The sequence below is a fragment of the Bombus vosnesenskii genome, unplaced genomic scaffold, assembly GCF_011952255.1.
Source record: "Bombus vosnesenskii isolate JDL3184/JDL3185 unplaced genomic scaffold, Bvos_JDL3184-5_v1.1 scf7180000013263, whole genome shotgun sequence".
Taxonomy (NCBI): Eukaryota; Metazoa; Arthropoda; class Insecta; order Hymenoptera; family Apidae; genus Bombus; species Bombus vosnesenskii.
In genome coordinates this window covers 8,542,987-8,563,777 of record NW_022882923.1, presented here as the reverse complement: position 1 = coordinate 8,563,777, position 20,791 = coordinate 8,542,987, and the positions used below count along the sequence as shown (strand labels likewise).

General features: G+C 40.3%; 5 protein-coding genes across 7 annotated transcripts; 2 read left to right on the top strand and 3 right to left on the bottom strand.

Annotated features, from left to right (window-relative positions):
- Positions 1–5,348: 5,348 nt before the first annotated feature.
- On the bottom strand, positions 5,349–9,024 carry LOC117234193 (zinc finger protein 346-like). The gene is made up of 8 exons (XM_033495182.1): positions 8,893–9,024; positions 7,188–7,631; positions 6,925–6,998; positions 6,644–6,793; positions 6,450–6,544; positions 6,060–6,361; positions 5,755–5,823; positions 5,349–5,685 (listed from the first exon to the last, which is right to left on the bottom strand). The coding sequence occupies exons 1-8, from the start codon at positions 8,930–8,932 to the stop codon at positions 5,531–5,533; spliced, it is 1,329 nt and encodes a 442-aa protein (XP_033351073.1). The 5' UTR covers positions 8,933–9,024; the 3' UTR covers positions 5,349–5,530.
- Positions 9,025–9,227: 203 nt separating this feature from the next.
- Positions 9,228–11,190, top strand: LOC117234202 (UPF0415 protein C7orf25 homolog). The gene is made up of 4 exons (XM_033495192.1): positions 9,228–9,484; positions 9,702–10,143; positions 10,236–10,789; positions 10,853–11,190. Exons 1-4 carry the CDS (start codon positions 9,335–9,337, stop codon positions 10,937–10,939), a joined length of 1,233 nt encoding a protein of 410 aa, XP_033351083.1. The 5' UTR covers positions 9,228–9,334; the 3' UTR covers positions 10,940–11,190.
- LOC117234223 (tetratricopeptide repeat protein 12-like) lies at positions 10,893–12,217 on the bottom strand. 3 transcript variants are annotated; one of them, XM_033495229.1, is made up of 5 exons: positions 11,872–12,217; positions 11,616–11,813; positions 11,427–11,557; positions 11,165–11,345; positions 10,893–11,076 (listed from the first exon to the last, which is right to left on the bottom strand). In XM_033495229.1, the coding sequence occupies exons 1-5, from the start codon at positions 12,005–12,007 to the stop codon at positions 11,033–11,035; spliced, it is 690 nt and encodes a 229-aa protein (XP_033351120.1). In that variant the 5' UTR covers positions 12,008–12,217; the 3' UTR covers positions 10,893–11,032. The 3 variants fall into 3 exon arrangements, with proteins under 3 accessions (XP_033351120.1, XP_033351103.1, XP_033351111.1); XM_033495212.1 differs by having other exon boundaries at positions 11,165–11,557; positions 11,872–12,212; XM_033495220.1 differs by having other exon boundaries at positions 11,165–11,557; positions 11,619–11,813; positions 11,872–12,211.
- A 31-nt stretch (positions 12,218–12,248) lies between these two features.
- Positions 12,249–13,920, bottom strand: LOC117234213 (protein bric-a-brac 2-like). The gene has a single exon (XM_033495204.1). The coding sequence runs from the start codon at positions 13,527–13,529 to the stop codon at positions 12,384–12,386; it is 1,146 nt and encodes a 381-aa protein (XP_033351095.1). The 5' UTR covers positions 13,530–13,920; the 3' UTR covers positions 12,249–12,383.
- A 155-nt stretch (positions 13,921–14,075) lies between these two features.
- On the top strand, positions 14,076–18,602 carry LOC117234239. The gene is made up of 3 exons (XM_033495241.1): positions 14,076–14,664; positions 17,369–17,590; positions 17,893–18,602. The coding sequence occupies exons 1-3, from the start codon at positions 14,589–14,591 to the stop codon at positions 18,072–18,074; spliced, it is 480 nt and encodes a 159-aa protein (XP_033351132.1). The 5' UTR covers positions 14,076–14,588; the 3' UTR covers positions 18,075–18,602.
- The last annotated feature ends 2,189 nt before the right edge of the window (positions 18,603–20,791 follow it).

Sequence of the window (20,791 nt, the reverse complement as noted above, 5' to 3'; positions counted from 1 at the left end):
CATTTTATCCCGTGCACTCGCGGCAACGCGAAAGGTGGATGGACGGTGCACCGCGACGACGGCTACGATGGTAGAGGTATATACTCTCCCCTGACAATTCACCGAACCGCGTTCTACCTAAAATCGATCCGATTACCGGACTTTTTCTCGCCGTTAAACCGTGCCTGGTACTGTTATACACGACGCGAACGATATATATTCGCACATTCCTTTGGTTCACCACTTTTCTCCTTTTTTTTTCTTTTTTTCTTTCCTTACACAAGTCACAACGAAACTTTATCGCCGGTCGAAGCACTTACGACCTCGTGTGTCGTTCTCGCGAGACACGCGTTCCGCTCTCTTTCTCAACTTGCGACACAGTTTTTTCGTTTACACGTAAATCACTGAATTACGTGTTCCACGCTGATTCGGTAGCGTATAACAGTTTAGCTTTTTTTTTCTCCCTTGAGTAGAGAACACGAGACCCGTCGCGGAATAGTATACGTCCGTCGTGTGCTGCGAGAGAACACGAACTAACGCGGCGAGCCGAAACGAGACGAGGTCGCTCGGCTGGTTTCACCGTACCGCTATTCGGCCGGTATACACCAGCGCCGCCACCGGGGCTGCACCCTTACCGTCCATTTTCCTCCATCGCTTCTTTCCCACTCCTACCTGAAATTTTCGTCACAGTTGCCCGCTAGATTCTGCGATCATCGACGTTCAGCGCGTTTCCTCGAACCGATTTCTGATTTTATTCCCGGTCTTCCTAGCTCGTTGAGAGAAAGATGCAAACGGACCCACGACTGAGTGGGGTCATTGATTTTTTGAGCCCGTCAAGTGTAAGCCAGGCGCATGCGCAATCGTGCCGGCGGTATGACAGCGGGCGTTCTCATACACATCCGCAAAGTTCCGCACTTGAATTCCTGGTGACTTTAGTTGACGACGACCGCCACGAAATATCGTTTAAAATTTACTTCGCACACCTTTGTCCCTTTGTTTCTTCCTTTCTTCGAGAACTTGAAAATCGGGCTTCTCTCCCATCGTACACAGAAGCCATACATCTCCTATCCTTGCCAACCTATACGATTTTAAAATCGTAAAAAATGATATAATTATCTTTATTCGTTTAGACACTATATTCATGCGTACGAGCTTTCGATAAAATAAATCATCTATTCTTATAAACGAAACACGATGCTTGATTATTTACGAATTTTTACCTGATTATGTGCAAATTCCTAGATCAATTACGTCGAACGACGAATCCGCCAATCTTCCGAAAATCAACTACGAACGTATCTTTTTTTCGTCACGTGACCCAACGCGATGCAAACTGGGTAATTTCTTGCAATTTGAAACCACGTGATCGAGTAAAAATGAATTATGGGTAATTTATTGCAACTTTCATCGTCGCGATCGCGTTCGTCACCGATCGGTGCGTCGCTGACAATTTTCTTCGTTACCGAATTGAAATTAGTGAAACGACAGACTCTTATATATACCGTTAGTGTGCGATATATTTTCATATAGAATTCCCCAAATCTATATCGAATTACTTTTATTGAGACATCGAAAACCGCGAAAGACTCGAACGGAGTGGTTCGTGATTTCGTTTTGAAATCTACTTACGAAGTATGTGAAACCGTTTTTTGAAAGATCGTTCCTTCGTGCAAAGCGTTTAATCGCGAGATATAGAGCGTGTAATAGTGTTTTCACGGTCGCTGATAATCGACGCGTTATTCAATACGACGAAATATTACGCGGGAGCGCAGCGTCGTACCCGAGAAGAGAAACCATTGCCAGGGCAATCGTTATCTCATCGATTTTCCCAGAATTGGATGACGACTGCGAGAGTTTGTTGAACGTGAATCTGGACGTACGATTTTTAGTGGTAAGTGCGATCATTTTTTTCTCCTCCTCGTCATTTCCTGCGCCTATGCACACTAGCATATTCCTGATACATATGTATGTACGTAGCTGTTTCTATCGTATCAAGTGACTGGCAAAAGTATTTTTTTATGATTATGTGCCGTACAAAACACTTTGAAACTTCTTTAGCATCGTAACGAGTTCCGAGTATCGCGACGATATTGGTACAGTTTGACACAAAGATAAGTGGTTAATTATCAATCGTGCGAGAAAGCCTCGATGTTTAATGGAATCGTTCGAAGCACTGCTCGTATGGTGTATATTAATTTTCTACTAGATACGAAGATTATCTTTTTACGCGTTTTACCACTATTAAACGCGTTTAATGTTTATTATGTGGTCGATTGATCGCGTTAGCAGAATTGTTTTTCTTTTCTCTCTCTTTTTTATTCAGTTCTTGAACCAATCGTATACTTTTCAAAATTCTGAGAATATTTGAAGAATATTCGTAATATGAATCGCGCGGCCATGAACGATAGGAATTATTGGTGACTGATAGAAGGATAAGAGGGTTAAAAGCGTAGGGCAAAATCGAGTGGAAAATGATTGGGATTGTTCGCAAACGAACTTTCGTTGGCGGATTGCAAAGGCAAAACTGTCTATCGGCTCGTTGGAAGCTCAGTGACGAGGAGGTAATCGGTCGACCGATCAAGATTCCCTGTTCGCCTTTCTCTGTCGCGGCGGCAGAGAGCAGAGAGCATAGACGGGCGGCTATTTCCGCATGACATCACACCGCCCGCATTTAGGAGCACGATTTTCTATTTTCTTGTCGGTCTACATTGGTGGCCCGTGAAGACTTGCAAGGTCAGCCCCACCGAGATGCGCCCGGGAACACACTTTTTATTCCCTTTCCTTTCTTTTCGTCCCGTCTCGCGTTCCTCTGTCTTCGTCCCGTCACCGAGGTAACTCTTTCCACAGGCTGATTCGCAAAAACGTCTTATTAAAGCGGGTGTGCCGTCCTGCGAAATTTCCGCGATTAGGCGGCTCGCGTTGCGAAGCACACGCGTCGTTTTTCTCCTACTCGTCTGTAATACAGGCCGGCAATCTGGCCTTGTTCCACTGGCAGTGGGCAACGATCTCGCCTAATCGAGAAATAATTGTACGAATTTGTTCGAGGGCTGGCGAACGGGACAGAAAAGAAATCCTTGCATTCTCGGTTCGCCTGCTGCCTCTCCGAGCTGTTTTTTACCAATTCATTACTCTCAGATGGAACAATGGATTCAGCGAGACAAAGGAGCGGCTGCTCTTGCTTGGCACCGGTACCGTTTCTCGTGTTAACAAAGTTAGCCGTTCGTTTGCGGAATTAGAAATGAAGGTTCGCGTGTAAAGAAAATCCGTGACCGCTGCCTCCAGCCACGGACTTGTCGGAATCGTCCGTTGGAATCGCGTTTCGGTTCAACTATAAGGATTAACAGAGAATCATTTTCAACTCATCGTAGGTTTTAGGACCGTGTGATCCACGTTGCGTCAAGTATTAGAAATTCTAATCGACGCGCGTGCAATATCGACTCTTCGTCGAAACGTCCGTGTCTTTTTTTAAGGTGAATGCCTCCGGGCCATAAATTTACTCGTCGTTCGTCGGTTCAAAGCATTTACATCTGTGTTCGTCGATGTTCATTATCCGAGACGATCTTTCGCTCGATATCTCCTGTTAATAACGTGGGTCCACGCGATTACGGAAGAGGATTTCTGCGTGAATAGTTGCATAATCAGCGGTCATGAGCCTTATTCCATATAGGCCTTGTGTACGAGCCTCGGCGTGTTAGATATATTTTCGTCATAGGGAAATTTATCGCGTAGGGTGAATCATATTCGAATCGAAGTCAACCCGTTCGATATAGTCGTGAAATTCTTTCTTTTTTTTATCTTTGGCCGAGCTTGTACGAGGTTGGATCGTTTGCTCTCGTTTATTGGACGATCCCGACGCGTCAGTGCCGGCAATTTCAGAGGAAGACCGACTCACATCGCTTTCAGGTTCTCAGAAATTCTCTCCAGTCATCGGCAGGAATTTATCGAATTTCTACGCGAACGCTCGGTGATTAATAAGTTTTTACGCGCATTACACCTGATCGCGTGACAAATCGATTTCCGTCCCTCGTTCTTATTGTGTACCAGTATTACCTTTATGATTGTCTTGCGAATTCACTTCCGTTCTTCGTCTCCACTATTCTGGAAATTCTCCGCGTCTCCACTACCACTCGTACGCTACCAGGCTGCATAAAATCAACATCTCGGTTCTCCCATCGTAAACACGAGAGTCGAAAGAAATAGCAGCGGGTGTAGTAGGTACGTGTACGACAGACGAGAAGATGGAAAAGGGATTTCGGTGATGTCGTAGAGTGGGAGAACGCAGCGAGGAACAAAAAACGAAAGAGACACGGTAAACGTGGAACCAGCGGTCATAAAAATCCGATGCGCAGGTATAAACCAACGATCTACAAGTCCGTGCGTGGACGATCCTAATCTCTACACGTCGCTGGAATAACAGCAGCCGAAGCTGCCTGACGGAAAGACAAGAAGAAGGGTCGGGGGGAAATAGTTAGATGATCGAATTATCGTGTGTTTGTTAAAAAAAAAAAAAGAAAAAAAAAGAAAAATCAGCGGAATGGTATTCACCTTGTGGAAACAAAAGGCAGACGATCTCGGAGGAATTTTCAACACGCTGTCTAGAGATCCAGGCTGTCTAAAGTTTTCGCCTTCTTTCGATAGCTTCGAGCTGGGTAAGCGATAGTCTGTGAAATTTTTATGAAGAATTCCTCCCTTTTAGCGATACTACTAACGGCGACGACTAATTCGTGCTTCTTTCCAAAAGACGCAGCTTTTACGTGTCTTGTTGCCATTTTTGGGTATCATGAATGTAGCTCCAGGGTTTCTTGCACGTTGATTCATGCTTTACAACGACATTTTTATTTGGTCACCGCTGTCAAAAGATATATTTGTCGCGGGGAAGTGACAGTAAAAACAGGCTGAAAACGTTGATCCGTCATACGTGTCTTAGGAGGTAATTAATAGAGGAGGGTTCGGTATGGCTCGTTCGCTCGGTCATAAATTCTGTGGAAGGTCGGCAGTGAACGACGCATAAATTTCACTTGGACGCGACAAACGCGCGTCCGTACGAGCGCGCGCGATTTCGCGAATTGAACGGCGGGGAGCGTTCGAGCTAATGGTTTCGTAATTGAATAAATGTGGGCGATTAGTCGCGCAACCTCCGAGACGGTTAACGAGCTACCGTCTAAATAACCGTTCGGCTTACTGAAAATCGAATTTACAGTTAATCGGTATTTAATTTAAAACACCGATTAACAGACTAACAGACTTATCTTTCTCATCAGTGGCGCGACGATCGGATCTAGCTTCGCATTAATTCGTAATTTTCGTTAGTCTCGCGGTGACGTTGGAAGACTCAGAGGTTACTGACTTCCTCGAAAGTCTCGCCGCTAGACCCTATATCGAACAAGAGTTTTATTTCTTATTATTAGGCACAGATCGCTGCACGTTGCTTGCGATACAACCACAATACATCTGCGTAACCGAAAAATGAGAGAAAAGTTTCAGTGAAAACAATGGACAGACAAGGAAGTAGCGTGCACCGACCGTGCACGTGCACGATGCGCCCGTGGTCTTATTTCTTCTTGAATCTAGCTTTCTTCGACACCACTACGGCATTAGACGGAGACTTTGGGTTCGACTGATTTTTATGTTTTTTGCTCTCCACGTGCTGAGCAAACGTACTCTCGGAGTTCAACGACAGATTGCACGGTGCACAATAATACTGGCCTGCAAACGAAACAGTTTGCTGAGCGATTTGGCTGGTTATCGTTCAAACGTTCCAGAAGGTATCCCTACCTGATGGTGTTCGGTAAATGGAATAATCTATAGGTCCAGGAGTAGCCGGTGTCGCCTCGTTCTCGGCAGCTAAAAACATTCATACGATAAACATTGTCGTGATACGAACGAACGTATTGCCCCGCTCGTAAGTTTTAAGACGCAAGCGTGCGCGAACTTGAACAATCGCTAGGATATCGTCGAAATCTTCCAGAATTATTACTTCGGTTAACTACCGTTATTATGTATTATCGTGGCACGTGCAAACCGAACGTGCTGTCCTAACGCTTACGAACGGGATACGTGTGTAGAAATAAAATAGTTACCAGGCTCGGGAACGGGCAATCCGTTCAATCTGAGCATTCTCAAGTGCCTGGCACCGCGTTTGTGCGTTTCTAATTGGTCCTGTCGATTTGCCGAAACACCGCAGAGATCGCAACGCAACGGCGTTGGATAAGGTGGCGGTGTGTAGATGGAGGCCGTTGCTGGTGCAGGTACCGCATTGGTACCGTCAGGTACTACCGGCTGTGCCGGTGTAGATTGCACTTCCGTCTGAAAAGCCATTCCGAATCGGCCGCTGGGATCTATTTGACTGTACTGATTTTGATTTTGCGACTTCTTCGACGGCCTGTAGAATTCAACGCTCTGGTATGACGATCTCGGCTGACACAGCTATCTTTCTAAGAATAATTTGAGACAAGTATACATCTCTGTACCTCGCACGACGTCCGCCGTTCGCTGCTCTAATATGTTTTTTACCAGCGTAGTGTTGCGTCGCATCCGTTTGCGACGTGAACCACGTCTTACAAATCTGCAAATCAAACACGTTTCGCTCGTGTAACAGCGTTCAATCGCGATTTACCTGTTATTTTCCATTCCGCCAACGACGATGTACTTTTCATCTGCTTACATCACAATAGTTTTGCCAGTCGGTGGTCGTACTACTGACTTGGCCGTCTTCGGTCTTTTGTTTCTTTACACTCTGATTCAAAAACATAGACACCTTCTTCTGATGCGGCTTTCCATCGTAATGTAACTTTGCTTGTAACGCGGAGTTCATCTGAAACCGTACATTTTTAAGCAACCTATATTCGCTGCCGTATTTACTTAAATACGTGCTAGTCAAACAACGACACGATATTCAACAGAGTCGCGCGTGTATTTTTATCGGATAAAGTAATCGAGCCTTACAACTGCATTGCACAGATCGCATTTCAGCGGTTTCATTAGTGCTGCCAGTTCCCTCTGGGCGCTTGCAACTTTCTCTACGAAATAGAAACATAAATCAATCTTTAATTAGCTAAAACACCGTAAGAATCTGCAATCGGATTTCTCCAATGATAATTTGACGCGCATAACGATTTATGCGGTATTCTACAGGCCGGTTGAACTTTTTCCATGAAACAAATATATCCTATTTGTTTCACTTGTTATCACGTGTCGCAAACAATTACCTGCGTCTACCGCGGGATCGATGAACTCGTTCTTGCGTTTGTAATACTTGTTCTTGGTCTTGTTGCAAACTTGTATCGTCGGCGATACGACTGCCGCAGCTGCCGCTTTGTAGGTCGTGTCATACCACCGTGCATACAGGTCCGATGTATCGGAATCCGTCGGTACCCACCAGGGTGTAGTTGGCTGTCCAGGTGTTTGTGGTTGCATCGCCGGATGCATGATATACGCTGTTGGCACAGGCAGGCTTGGAAACGACGTGGTTGCTGCTTGAATCGTTGTTAGATTTCCCGCTGTTTCGTTAGTCGATAAACCGGTCGTCGTCGATTCTGTTGTCACAGGTTGTTGTTGCTCCGTCGTAATTGCCAAGTTGTTGCTTTTCGACGTTGTAACTGGAGGCGGAGGCGGCGGAGGCGGTGGAGGCGGCGGCAGAAAACATTCTAATCCTGTATCATGCACGAACGGAAAATATTTTATTCAATTACCACAGCAATTTTGGTAAATGGTACATGAAACGCGCATGCCAAAGAATTTTTCGTTAGCCGTTAGACTTATCTCGCTAATAAAATGACCGGGCCGTTTAAGCGCCTCCGAGCCATGTATAAAAATCCGCGGATAAAATATACCGTAAAAATAAAATAATAAAACCCGAAGAGATGCGTATCAACGTAATTTGCTCCAAGATCGGATTTAATCGCGCGCAATGCTCTGACTAATTTTGCTAATTTCGAATAAGTCGGCGAACGTAACCCGTAATATCGGTCATTTTTATTTGTAACATGCAAGATACATTTCCCGAGCTGTTACAAACGGCAGTGAGCGTATTTCGCTTATCGACTACACGCTGCTATAATATCCACTCTACACCTCGCGATCGAATAATCTGCTTTGGCATCCACGATTAACTTTTCCGCTATCGAGATAACGGGAGTAACGTATTGGTTAAATTTGATGAAAAAATTAGTATCGCGCGTAAGGAACGAAACCCATAACGCGGTAATAACGCTCGATACAATGTTCATAAAGTACCAACGATCGTATCATGCTACATACGCTTAAATGGTAACAGAGTGTTTATATACATTGTTACGGATACTACATTCCACGTAACGTAATCCATTTACATCTGTATCGCTATTTAATTAATTACGATCTGTCGATAAATTTCGATTTCATTCATAAATTATGCGTTTTCCTACGAAAACGACAGAGATGTATCACCGCACTGTTGCATCGGTATATATACACGTATGTGTCCGTTATTTCATACTTTAAACCGTCAGCTGATTTCGACAGTGAAACGCCGAATGAAAGTTTGATAGTAAGCACACCTACAGTACTCTACAGGCAACGCATCTTTTTATTTCACGTGCCAGATATAGAGTGCAATACGTGCATGCTTTGAATAATTGTTTTGATAATTGACTGATATAGACATATCAAAAGTCACATCCGGTTGTTTGTAATAGAAGCTGTTGCATTAGGTGGCGTACGTTTGTGTTTGCAGCGACACTCTACCATTCATAAAAAATATCTTGTCATAAATACAACAATGACAACGTGACGAACGTTTTATGTATTTTCAATGATCGACGTGTCCGGGACATTTACGTGTTTGCATATTTTCGGTACACTAGATTCACTAGGGCATATGTTTCTACAACGTGAATCAATGAGAGAAATTCTTTCCTACAAATAGAAACTCACCCGGTATTTCTGGATTTTCGATGATCTTCGCGCTAGACATTTTGCAGCGTAAATACCGCGATATTTCTCTATTATTGTCAGAGAAAACTTGACGGCGCGCGATAATTACGGCGCGATAAGGAGCCTTGTTTTCGTTCGCTCTGCACTCGCGAATTAGTTTCCTGTCTGTAGTTTTACATTTCGCACGATTCGCTGGAACATGGTATCATTACGATTCATGTATTATGTTTGACTGTCAATTATTCGGTGAAATACAAAAGTTTGTGAGGTTAATAGACGAGTTTGACAAGCGACCCGACGACATTACGCGATATTGAACTGTGATGCAAGATGGCTGCTAACACTACGTTCGTCGATCGTGGACTATCCAAAATTATTAGAATTACCACAGAAAATAGAATTTTTCATGGCCAACTTGTCGAAAATCGCTTAATCCGGGAGGATGGAGGAAAAGGCTGAGCTTTTAACATGCATCGAGGAAAAAATAGAGAGTGGCAAAGCCACGATAGACAGGCTGAAACTTGTGGGAAAGATTGACGGGATTGAAAAACTTATACGAAAAATTCAACAAGAAATTAAGTTTTTAGAAAAGGTATGTCTCCTTGAAATTACGATAACAGTTCCACCGTATACATATATTTCCTTCACGAGGTTGAGTAGCGATCATACGTATCTATAATCGGGCAATCTGTAAAATATTTCATTGTATCTGTTTCTTCTAATCTCGTTGATTATAAATATGCAAGGTGGTTACATACTTTTTAAGTTAAAAGAATCAGGATTATAATTATATGCTATTCTCAATAAAGGTACAATCTACAGGGAATGTAAAGAAAGAACATCTACAGAGTACAAATTTGATTCATTTGAACGCAATTGTAGCACGACTCTTCTGTGCTAATGAACCTACCAATGTTATGAAACCCTTTAAGTATCAGAAGTCACGCTTAGAAGTAGATATTGTATGCAACGGTGGTGCGTCATGGATAAAAGTTATTGCTAGAAATGCTAGAGCTCTCACTATGATTTCAATGGGTAATGGAGAATACGGGCAAAAGTCTGTGCTTGACCAAGCAATGAGTTACTTGCGATGCGCAAAGTGCTATCCACATTTGTATAGGCCACCCGATATCGTATTCCACTTTGCTTATGGTATAGAAATTCCATTAGCTACACGTTTGGAACGCATGGGAATAATCGTTGAAGGGGATAAAATGCAGTGTGAAGATGTAAAAAATATAGATGTACACGGTATTAATGTTTTCTTAATACGGTACATGCATGAATATGTTTCACACCATTAACTAAAAAATGATATTCATGGTTTATTCTTCCGGAGGTAGATAGCGAGGACAGATTTTCCACATGGATGTATTCGTTAGAATCTACCGAGGAGCCTTTGGATGAATATAAAAAGAACATAGATTCAGATTTAGATACGTTAAATACATCTTTCCTTAAAACTGAAATAAATATTCTCAACTTGGATGTGTCAACTTTATTAGCGTACGTGACAAACATGACCAATGGATACGATCGTTTTATTTATCGGGAACCTTTACTCACGCAACAAGCAGAAATGGAGAGAGAACGTCCAGTGAAACCTATTTTAGAGGATTTGTTTAAAGGAAAGAAACTAATTGTCTGTCAAACTGCTTATGAAAATTTTATGAACATTATAGATGTTATCGGTGGACCCAAAGAGACTCTTAGGGCAAAAGAACTACTTAGTAAAGTTCAGATTGTTAAGGATATACCAACAGGCAGAATAATGGAGAAGCTTAATTTGGGTGGTAAAATTAAAGATAGATCTAGATTAGTTTTTGCAACAGGCGAAGATATGAAAAGCATTACAGTATCTGCGAATGAGGGATTTGTTAGAGCAGCACGTATGCAGGTATAAGTATTTGTATTATAAAATATAATAGTTTCAAACAATTCCAGTAATAACTTTTTTCAGGGAATTGAATGTACAGTCTTTCTGCATGAACCTAGATCTCTCTCAGAGATTAAAGAAGGTTATGCAACAAAAATAGATCCATCTTGATACCAGTCAAATGCATTTTAGGTTATTACAAAAGAAATATTCACGCTATACAAGAAATATTTCTATTGTTTACTATCAAATGCTATTACTAGATCAGGCTTGATAATTAACGCGCATGTCCATACTTTCTTCAAATTCTGTGAAAAAAAAAAAAAAAGAAAGGTTACAAGTAAAAAGGTTAATTTTAAATAGAAATGTTTCCAATGTAAAAAATATGAAGTATACCGTCAATAAATTTGTTGAAGTGTGGATTTCTTTCTTTTGCTAACTGAATGTATTCTTTATATTTGATTTCGTCTCCAAGTTGTTTATAACACTTTGCGCTATTTAAGAGGGCTTTCAAGTTTGTATTATTAACTTTTAGCGCCCATTCGCAGTCGGCTAAAGCTCTTTCGAATAATCCAAGCTGAATATACGATAGAGCCCTATTATTCCATAACACGGTTGAATCTTTTCGTTGCTCGAGTGCTTTACTATAGTATGTTACCGCTTTTTCGTAGTTCTTCTCCTTAAATGCTCCATTACCGATTGTTTTCAACGTTTCCGCTCGTTCGTTTCTAATTTTCCGGTTCTCTGCTCTTTCTTTCGCATCTTTCTCCACGCTTTTCATAAACGCTTCTATATAAAGAAACCTTCGATTAGTCTGGGAATGTAAAACACAAGGATCATTACTTGCTACCTCTACACATTTGTTCCTGAGTTGAATTTTCATTGACCGAACATTTGTTAATCACTGTACGATTAATTCTTATTTTTAACTCGGTATCCTCGCATATATCTTTTTCCAACCGGTTTCCCAAAATTTCATCGGCCAATATTTCTCCGTGCTTCTGTTCTTCGGGATCGGCAGACGCCAACTTTTTCACAACTTTTTCTTGAAATTTAATAAATTGAAGATTACGTTCGTAATTGAAAAAGGAGATAATGCTTACCGACTTCGGTAACGCGACGCATAAAGTTCTGAAATTCTTCCTCAGTTACATGTTTATCTACCATTAAGTTGTCCATAATTTGTTCACCTTCTGCTATCTTTTCACCGAGCTTATTATGATCTATTATCTGATCCATACTTTAAATACTTTTCAATAAAAATAATTGGACAAGATCGAGCTAACCAAAACGCGAGGACAACTGGATACACAAGGTTTCCATAGAAACATGTAACGTAGTAGCATGAATTATGTGCTGAGTGGTTCAAGTGTTAAATAAGTATGAAACATTTATATTCAATTGATTTATTAGAAAATGAACAAGATCATGTAAGAAAGTGATAAGTAAGTGAAGTAGTGAACTATGGTTAATTTATATATATATATATATATATTGAAATTTTGCAGATTCTTTTTTAAACAAGTATTTATAATCACAAAAAGTTTTATTCAGTCTCTAAATGTTATCTTCAAAGCAACATATATTAATAATTTAAAACATTTTTTTTTATCTATTAACCGTTGGATCCCTTTCTTGGGGGAAATTCAGAAAGCGCCCCTGCGTTATAATATGTCTGTTCCACATTCGTAACAGGAAACATTTGGGACGATCCCACGAGTGTCTCCGAGTTTTCATTGTCAATTTCTTCGACTTCAAGAGGGTCCATATCCGCGTCTTCTTCCATTTCAAATATATCTACTTCATCTTTTATATAAACCGCATACTTCATAGATTTGTTGCTTTCTGAACTAGTCCTTTGTTTCCTTTTGTCTAAAGGTTCATTTCTCTGAAACTCTTGACTATTCGTAGGTGGTTTTCCAGCTGTAATTTCAACTTCGTCCATAATACATAATTTTTTCAAAGGCAAAGATTTATCCTTCGATATAGCAGACAGAACATGAGGCCAACTAATGACAGGTTCAGAAGGCTCTTTTCTTTTTTGAGGTGGTGGGTTGGTAATTCCTCTACTAGTACTTGGCATGTCGTTAATGTCTACAATACTGATTCCAGAGCGACCTGTATCTAAACGTTGACTTAATAAATTAATATTACCCTCTTCACTTTTTTTGGTAGTGTCCAGCGGGATTTTATTTCTGCTTTTATGAAGATGAGTAGACGAAGGCAACTTTGTCGATTGACTGGCCGTCTTATTTTGTGGTTTATTACTATTAGGATCATGATCAGGTACTGTTTTGGTAGGTAGACATTTCGTTTCTTCGATTTTTAAGCGAGATACCGTGGTCGTTTTCCTGGACGTATCATGAGACGCGTTGTTCGATTCTCCTACCAAAACGGAAGTTTGAATATGCCGTAGTCCGGTGACTTCCAAAATTTCGGCCAATTTCAACAGCCTTCTAACCTCACTTTGAACCACTTGTATTTCACCGCAGTACATGAAATTGACGATAGTCTTGAGATCATCCGCTTCGATATCGTGAAGAATAATCATAGGATGAGGATGATCGTTGGCGACGAGCAGGCGACGAAAGAACGAGCTCGAGTTGGCCAATACCATTTTGTGACATTTTAAAATCGTTCCGTCTTTACATACTAAAGAAAGATCTACAAACTGTTGCTTCTCGTAACATGTATCGAGGGAAACTGCCAAATGCGACGGAAAACTATGCCACTTTAAACTTAATACTGTCTCTTCCCTCATCTTGAATATTGTAATTGACAGCTTTCGATTTTACGTACGATTCACAGCACACGACTTTCGTTTATAACAACACACTCGCCATGACACGTGCCGCTGTCATCGCAACTATGTTTTAAGCGGTGCATTGCAATAGACAAAATATTCTTTAACGTGCCAAACGTGAATTAGAAACAGAGTTACAATATTGAACTGTAACGATCGATTTTCCTAATATATGAAATGTACCTTTTGTACGATATAGGTACGTTTAAAAATGCACGAATTCCATGCTTTTGAGGAAAATTGATTCCGTGTTTCAAAAATAACCTGCATGGGAATCGATTTTCGTTAGCCAGATGTCGTAGTTACATAGAAGGAGAGAAATATGTCATCGACTTGGTTATCCGAGTTAAAAGTATTCATTTTACACAAATTCGGAATAAGATTCGAAATAGCGATCAATTACTACTTTGTTTTAAAATACGATCGATAAATATGAAAATTCAGATTAGATTCAAATAGGAACGCCGTTATTTTTCGTAACACTTGTTTCATAATTCTTTTTTAGCTGGATTAGTTGGAAATAATAGATTTAAACAGCTTGTGCGTGAAATTTCGTTTTGATTGTCGCGCCAGTCGGAGGTACACGCGCGTACCATAGCGCCATCTCGATGTCTCGAAATCGAAACACATTCTGCGATTCTCGATGCCAATTGAGTTCGATAAGTGCAAATGGTCGTTTAATAACAGATGATTGAACGCGTTCCGCGGCGCGGCCTAGCATTTATCTGTCAAAACTGGTGACGGTCGGCCGATCGGCAATGAGCCGGCTTATGCGTGCTTGTTGATTGTTTTTGCGCTGAGGTTTTTAGGTTATCTAAACGAATACATTACCGAAAGACGTGCGTGTACGTTTTGTGCGTTCAACATTGGGTTTCCCGAGCGGCACAAACGCATCGATCGTGAGTGTACTTTGAATATTTTTGTCGATTATTATTATTATGTGATCGTGAATCAGGAAGGGCCGAGAAGAAATACAAAGAGCAAGCGTCAACACGAGAAGGAAAAAAAGAAAGCAAGATGCGAAACGTTCGAGGCAATGTTTTCTGCTATCTCATCGTGGCACTGCTTTTTCTAGCGCCATCCAGTTACGCAGGTAAGCATGGATTCTCTGAAACAATTTACATTTGGCGTTTGCCAGCAAATTAAGCGTCTCTGCACCGAGCGAGGCCGAAATTGCTTCGTTCAATCGAAGCATTGGGGTCACCCCTGTAAGGCCACAATAGTCTTCTTCCGCTTTTTCTCCGTCTCTCCCTTTACCCCTCTCCTGTACTCGGTCTCTTTCTTTCTGGCGCGAGCGCGCGCGCGTTCTTTCTTTCTTTCCATTTCTCTCCAATTCCCTTGCTCTCCGACTATCCGCGTGTCTCTTCTCCTCTTGGTGCTTATGGTCCAGAAATCGAGCCGCCGCGGGTGTTGTGTTTTTCAACGCCACATCGATATGTTTCACTGGTTGAAACACGTTTCTCTCGCTTGATTCGCTCGCATATATTCCGTGTTCAATTTTTCAAACATCAATTACTGCCGTGTACATACTGTCCCAATGGAAGATAAATGATTAACGTAGCACGTAGCAGACGCTCGTTATCGCATAATCAATTTGTTTCGGTTGTACGCTAGTTGATGTACAACGGCCGGTATTTCCCGTCGTAATTATATGTCTGACAATTTTTTCTTTCAACGAATTTCCATGAACCTACGGACGAAAATATACGTTGGCAATATTTATTATTGTCTAGCCAGAAGGTACGAAGCTTATCGCGTTCAATTACAGTTGCTGATATATTTTACACCTTTGTTCGCTTTTTTTGCTCAAGGCACACAGCGTTCACTTTATAACGAAGAAGATGAGTCAATGTTATAACAAGTCCATACGTAGCGTTTAACGTTATTCAACACTAATGCTAGTATCAGTATCAGCAACAGCGTCGTCTTCTTTCATTCTTCGCCATCAACGAATAGCGCAAGATAAATAAGACACGCACGAATCTGCTCAATTGAAAATGTAACTTTGTGTCTCGCATCCCCTTTCGTGGGAAATAATTAACGCGCAGTTGACGTGCAAACGCTTTATTTAGCGGTCGTAATTAGCTCTGCGAACGAATAATATTTCGCGACGATTCCGTTAGTCATCCTGTATTGTCCGCCCATGTAATTTATTTTACGGAAGATATGGTTATCAACCGCGTACGCAGAATGTTTCTATCGTGGCCCAGTATGTGCTATATAAAGTGAAGTAACAGACTTATTAACAGTCTAACTATAGTCGATAGATTTACATATGTAACATGCAGTGGCTGTAACAAGTATTTGCGTCTTACTGTATTTCTTATAGTATTTATATACTAATTAACCTAATTAGGTTCAAGTATATCAAAGTTTCGTATCATTAATCTTTATATCGGTACAAAGGTTGGAGAATGAGCGTACGTGCAAATAGTTTTCGGTTGCTATGTAATACTTTTTTGGTAGAGTTTCCGCCGTTTCCTTTCGTAGCGCACACACGTAACGTAAGGTTCAAACGAAAGATGTCGTTGTTCTAGAACTGTAAATTTTAAGTAAAAATTCCGCGATACTGTATATTAATAAATATAATTGCAGAAAACTGAATGCGATGTTTCAAGGCAAGCAGATATTCCTAACACTGCCTACAGCGAAATTCGCGAAATTCGTTCGCATTTTGACAAGCGTATTGCAGGAAGGCACCTTATCGAATTAATGCGATACTATCGACTTAAATCAGAAGAAAGTCCGTTAATTTGCTTGACTCAACCAACCTCCGTGTAGTTAACCTCTGTATTCTAGCTGATAAAACGAATTCGCCTCGATTAACTGATTCAGCCAATTTCGGCTCACGCAGTGTCGATACAGTCGCAATGATATACCACTCTCGCTGGAAGCGCTTTGTGTCTTTTGTTCAAACGAAGCGAAAAATGATCGTTACTGTCGGCTGACTCCGATAGCGATAGAAAAAGACGATAATGACGAACTCGTGACTATGAATTTGCCGGCAGTTATCGTTATCGTTCAATTCGAGCGAGACGATCATATCATTAAGAAAATTTTATTCTTCCGAGCTGTCTATTGTTTTGCGTGCATTTCATGCAAATCGATTAATAATGATTCGTTAAATGGATACACTGTAGAATAAAACGTGGTCTTTGTTCGTGCATTCTGCAGCTCATGAAAGTACACGTTTGAGTATTTATCGTAGAAAACTTTATGTACACATTATCTGTGTTATATAAAGACGTTCTTAAATTTCATTCATCGCTGTAACGATATATGGCTATGATGATTCAATCGGTATTTAAAACCAATCTGAGAATGTATATAGAAATTAGAAGAGGATGCAAACGTTTATTTTGTAGGAGATCAATGTTCGTATAGATAAATAATTAGCGTTAAAACGATCCCATTAAGTGTTTGCGATCACGTTTAAATACTTTTCTTATCTTTGTGAAATACGTGTTTGCGCGAAATATCAAAACGTTTACATACAACGCACGTAGTATATTCGTAAAACGTTGCAACATCTTCGAGAACTATTTTATTTTGTACTCGTAGGATCAAAGTTGCCGAAGTACGTTAATCCTACAAATGTTTGCGGGGCTGGAATATTTTTTACCTGCCGTGGCTGATATCCACACCCTATTAACCTTTGCTTAGACGAATTAGCTAAGCTTTCTATGTCTCCTGCTTTCAATTTGTATTCGGCTGATTGGGCCTCGTCTCGTACAATGTAACGCTACTCGTTGATCTCGATGCGCTGCCTGATTGAGAGTAATTTACCGACTACTCAGATGTTTCAGCCGAAAATGCGACAAGCCAATTTCAACGATGCGACATCAACAAAGCGACGGATCAGTGTGGCGAAAACGAAAGATGCTTTAAAAATTCGGAGAACGAAGAAGCACAGTGCAGATGCGTGAGAGGTTTCGAAGCGGACGGAGGCCAGTGTGTCCAGGTTACTACATTTCGCAACGTAATTATTGATCAGTCAACGATCGAAGTCCACTCAGGAGGTATATATACATATAAAAACGTCGGCAGCGAAAGATCTAACCTAAAAATTTAGCTTGGTAGTGAAAAAGTTAGCTTGGTATCGGCGCAAACTAAACTATTCTGTGCAAATCTCGTAAACGGTCGAGCAAACAATTTCCCTATTTTTTTTCTAGATCGATAATACGATTGCGTTAACTCGTTATATCGTACATAGAGTAACCACGAGATAGAGGGTTATCGCGGAAGGAAATGTTTAATTAAGAAACGCTACGATTTTTCATGTCGATGGTGCTGAATGAAATTATTTTAAAATTTTGTTTAGGTAGTCCCATAGGTGCTGGCTTGTTTATACTGACTTTCCTCATACTAATGCTCATGTTACTGTATTTCGTCGAGAAGCGATATAAGTGGTTCCAACGAGTTCGACAGCGTCGTTCAAATCATTACGGCAATGTGCTAGTCACAAGAGACGACGACGACGATGACGATTCACCGATAGCGTAAGCTGGTACCTAATAGTAATTAATACGTGTGCCGTGTACAAAGTGCGAAACTTTTTAACAAAAGCACGAACTTTAACGCAGAGACGCTCAGTTACACAATTCATAATTTAAAGCGACAAGCTTTGAGTTACCGCTGCGTGGATCGCCTTACCGAATAACCGCAATAAAAATCTAGTACCGGTTCATGTCCAATTGCCTCGTCCTCCAGGGCGAGTTGCAAGGAAATTTCGATCGATTTCTCTATCGATTTCTATCGAGTTCTATAGGCAATGCATTTAACCGCTTATACCTCCGTGATCGTGACTTGGAGCATTCGACATTTCGAGAATCGAACATTGAACGTCGCACATGAACGTCTTCTCTTGGAGCTTGTTACGCTTAGGGAACAATATTGTGTAACTCTGTGTACCTATATATGGAGGGAAGGTTTAGATACCAGGTATGTGCGAAGCAAAATATCGTCGAACTGAATTAAGAGGCTAAATGTAAACGAGTGTTGGTGTAAGTAGACGTGTTTTATGCCGATAAACGTAAATCTTTCATCTTTGAACGTGTAAAACATATCCATCTCCGACTTTTTACATAACATCCATTCAGATGGTAATTACACGTATGTACGTTTCTAAAGGTGAAAAGACATTTCACCGACCATATTGGCAGGGTTATTGATAATCGCACGATATTTATGTCTCTATTATTTAACGATTGAATACGTACAGAACGTTTGCATAAGAATACTGCTACTTACACGATCGCCGATTCTACGTTTATATACAATGGTTATAAAGGATACGGGATAACTGACTGCGGTTTCGATAGTTTGTAAGAACATATTGAAAGCATAATTTTTTACGATAACATTAAGAAGCTGGTCAGTAAACTTTAACACGTTATTGATATGTTGTATAAAATCGGTGACTATCGGTCCATCTTTCGCTGTATACAAAATTTAGGATGAATTACATATTTACATTCTCAACTGTATCTTCGATCATGCAACGAAATTTGTGCATGTGACGCGATTAAACGTCGATCCGATAATTTTATAGACTGTCTTCCTTTGCAAGATTGCGTATAAATTTATATTATTGTTTGCCAATGTTGAAACTTTTGTGGAAATTGACGATACATTCGGGATATTGAATCGTGTCGCGTGGATAAAGTTTTACCGTTCTCTCTGAATGTCTTGTTCTTTCGAGGATAACTCTCAAACGGATGTCACTTTACCAAAGAATAAACATTTCAAAATCTAAATTACGATATACATACGTGCCAGTTGCAAGCAAAGGTATCTTTTTGTTACACGTACATGTATCATTTTATAATAGTAATTAATTAATAATATATGTTGCGTATAGTGCAGCATCTACTGCGCAATTACCATATATTATGTAATATATAATTAATTAATTATCATTTCTGTCACGTATGATTAGTACGCTCCTTAAATATTCCTGCAACGTGATTAACCGCGAGAGGAGTCGATGATTTTTGTCTTTGTTACGAGTCGAAGGGAGTTAACTTTTAAACTGCAAGACGTTTAGACACTGCTACACTCATACCAAAAGAACGTTGCATTTCTTATCGCGCTCGGTATTGTTTTTGTAATATAATGAAATTTGTAAATAACTTTCCGCCATTCCGCGGGTGCGTATTCTTGCCAGCCAATCAGTCTCTTTCCTATAGCGTATAATCTAATTGTAATTCTGAAGAAAATCGCATATATATACACGAATATTCCTAAGAAAAGGGACGAGTCTCTATCTCTTGCGAAAGATTATCGAAACGTACACATTTGCATTTATTTTGGATTTATACGCATATTTATATATATATTTATATATATATATTTATATATAGATATATATATATATATATATCAAGATATACATAAATATAAATATTATATATATATATATATATTTAACCTATTCTTATACTCTATCATTTATGTACAGAACTACGCGCTAGAAGGTAATCAGAGCAATTAGGCGGTGCTCGAGATATCGATTCTGATTGGTTAGACCGCTCGGCATCGTGAGACGAGATTTGATATTTTTATAGTCGGCGAGTACAAATTGAAACAGGTGCGACAGGTATTAGCGAATTATTGTTTTTAGTTACGTATCGCCGGAAATTCTCTCGTAGTTTGCGATACGATCGTAGATGCGATGAACGTCACCGCTCATTTCACTTGTTAACGACACGTCTATTAGAATGCACTTCAGCGATGCAGTTTGACAATTCGACTGACTGTAATTATTGTTACCGTTTTTCATAATAGCCACGTTTACGCAAAACATCGACAATCTTGCATTACAATTTGTTGCGGTAGTTGGAAATTGAATCCAGCGAGATGGAAGAGAGAATGTTATTCTATAGATTTAATTCATCCTTTCGTATTTACAGGGATGACTTGGTTTGTGTGTACGTGGCTCTGTTGAGTTGTAAATTTTACTCTGTGATGTATTTTACGTTATCCTTGATGAAACATTTATTATCGATTGATTAACGTTCTCGTGGCACAATTTGTTAAGAATAATACTAGCTCGATTGCAGGAACATACTGTATTTTCGAGTTCCTTGACGTTGTACGTACATATCGCATAACTGCTTTAAATGCAAAATATTAACAAGAAATTTGATAGTTTCCCCGACAATGAAACATTGTTTTCTCATAGGAAATTTTGTGGCCAAAAAATGTCTAAAACTGCGCAT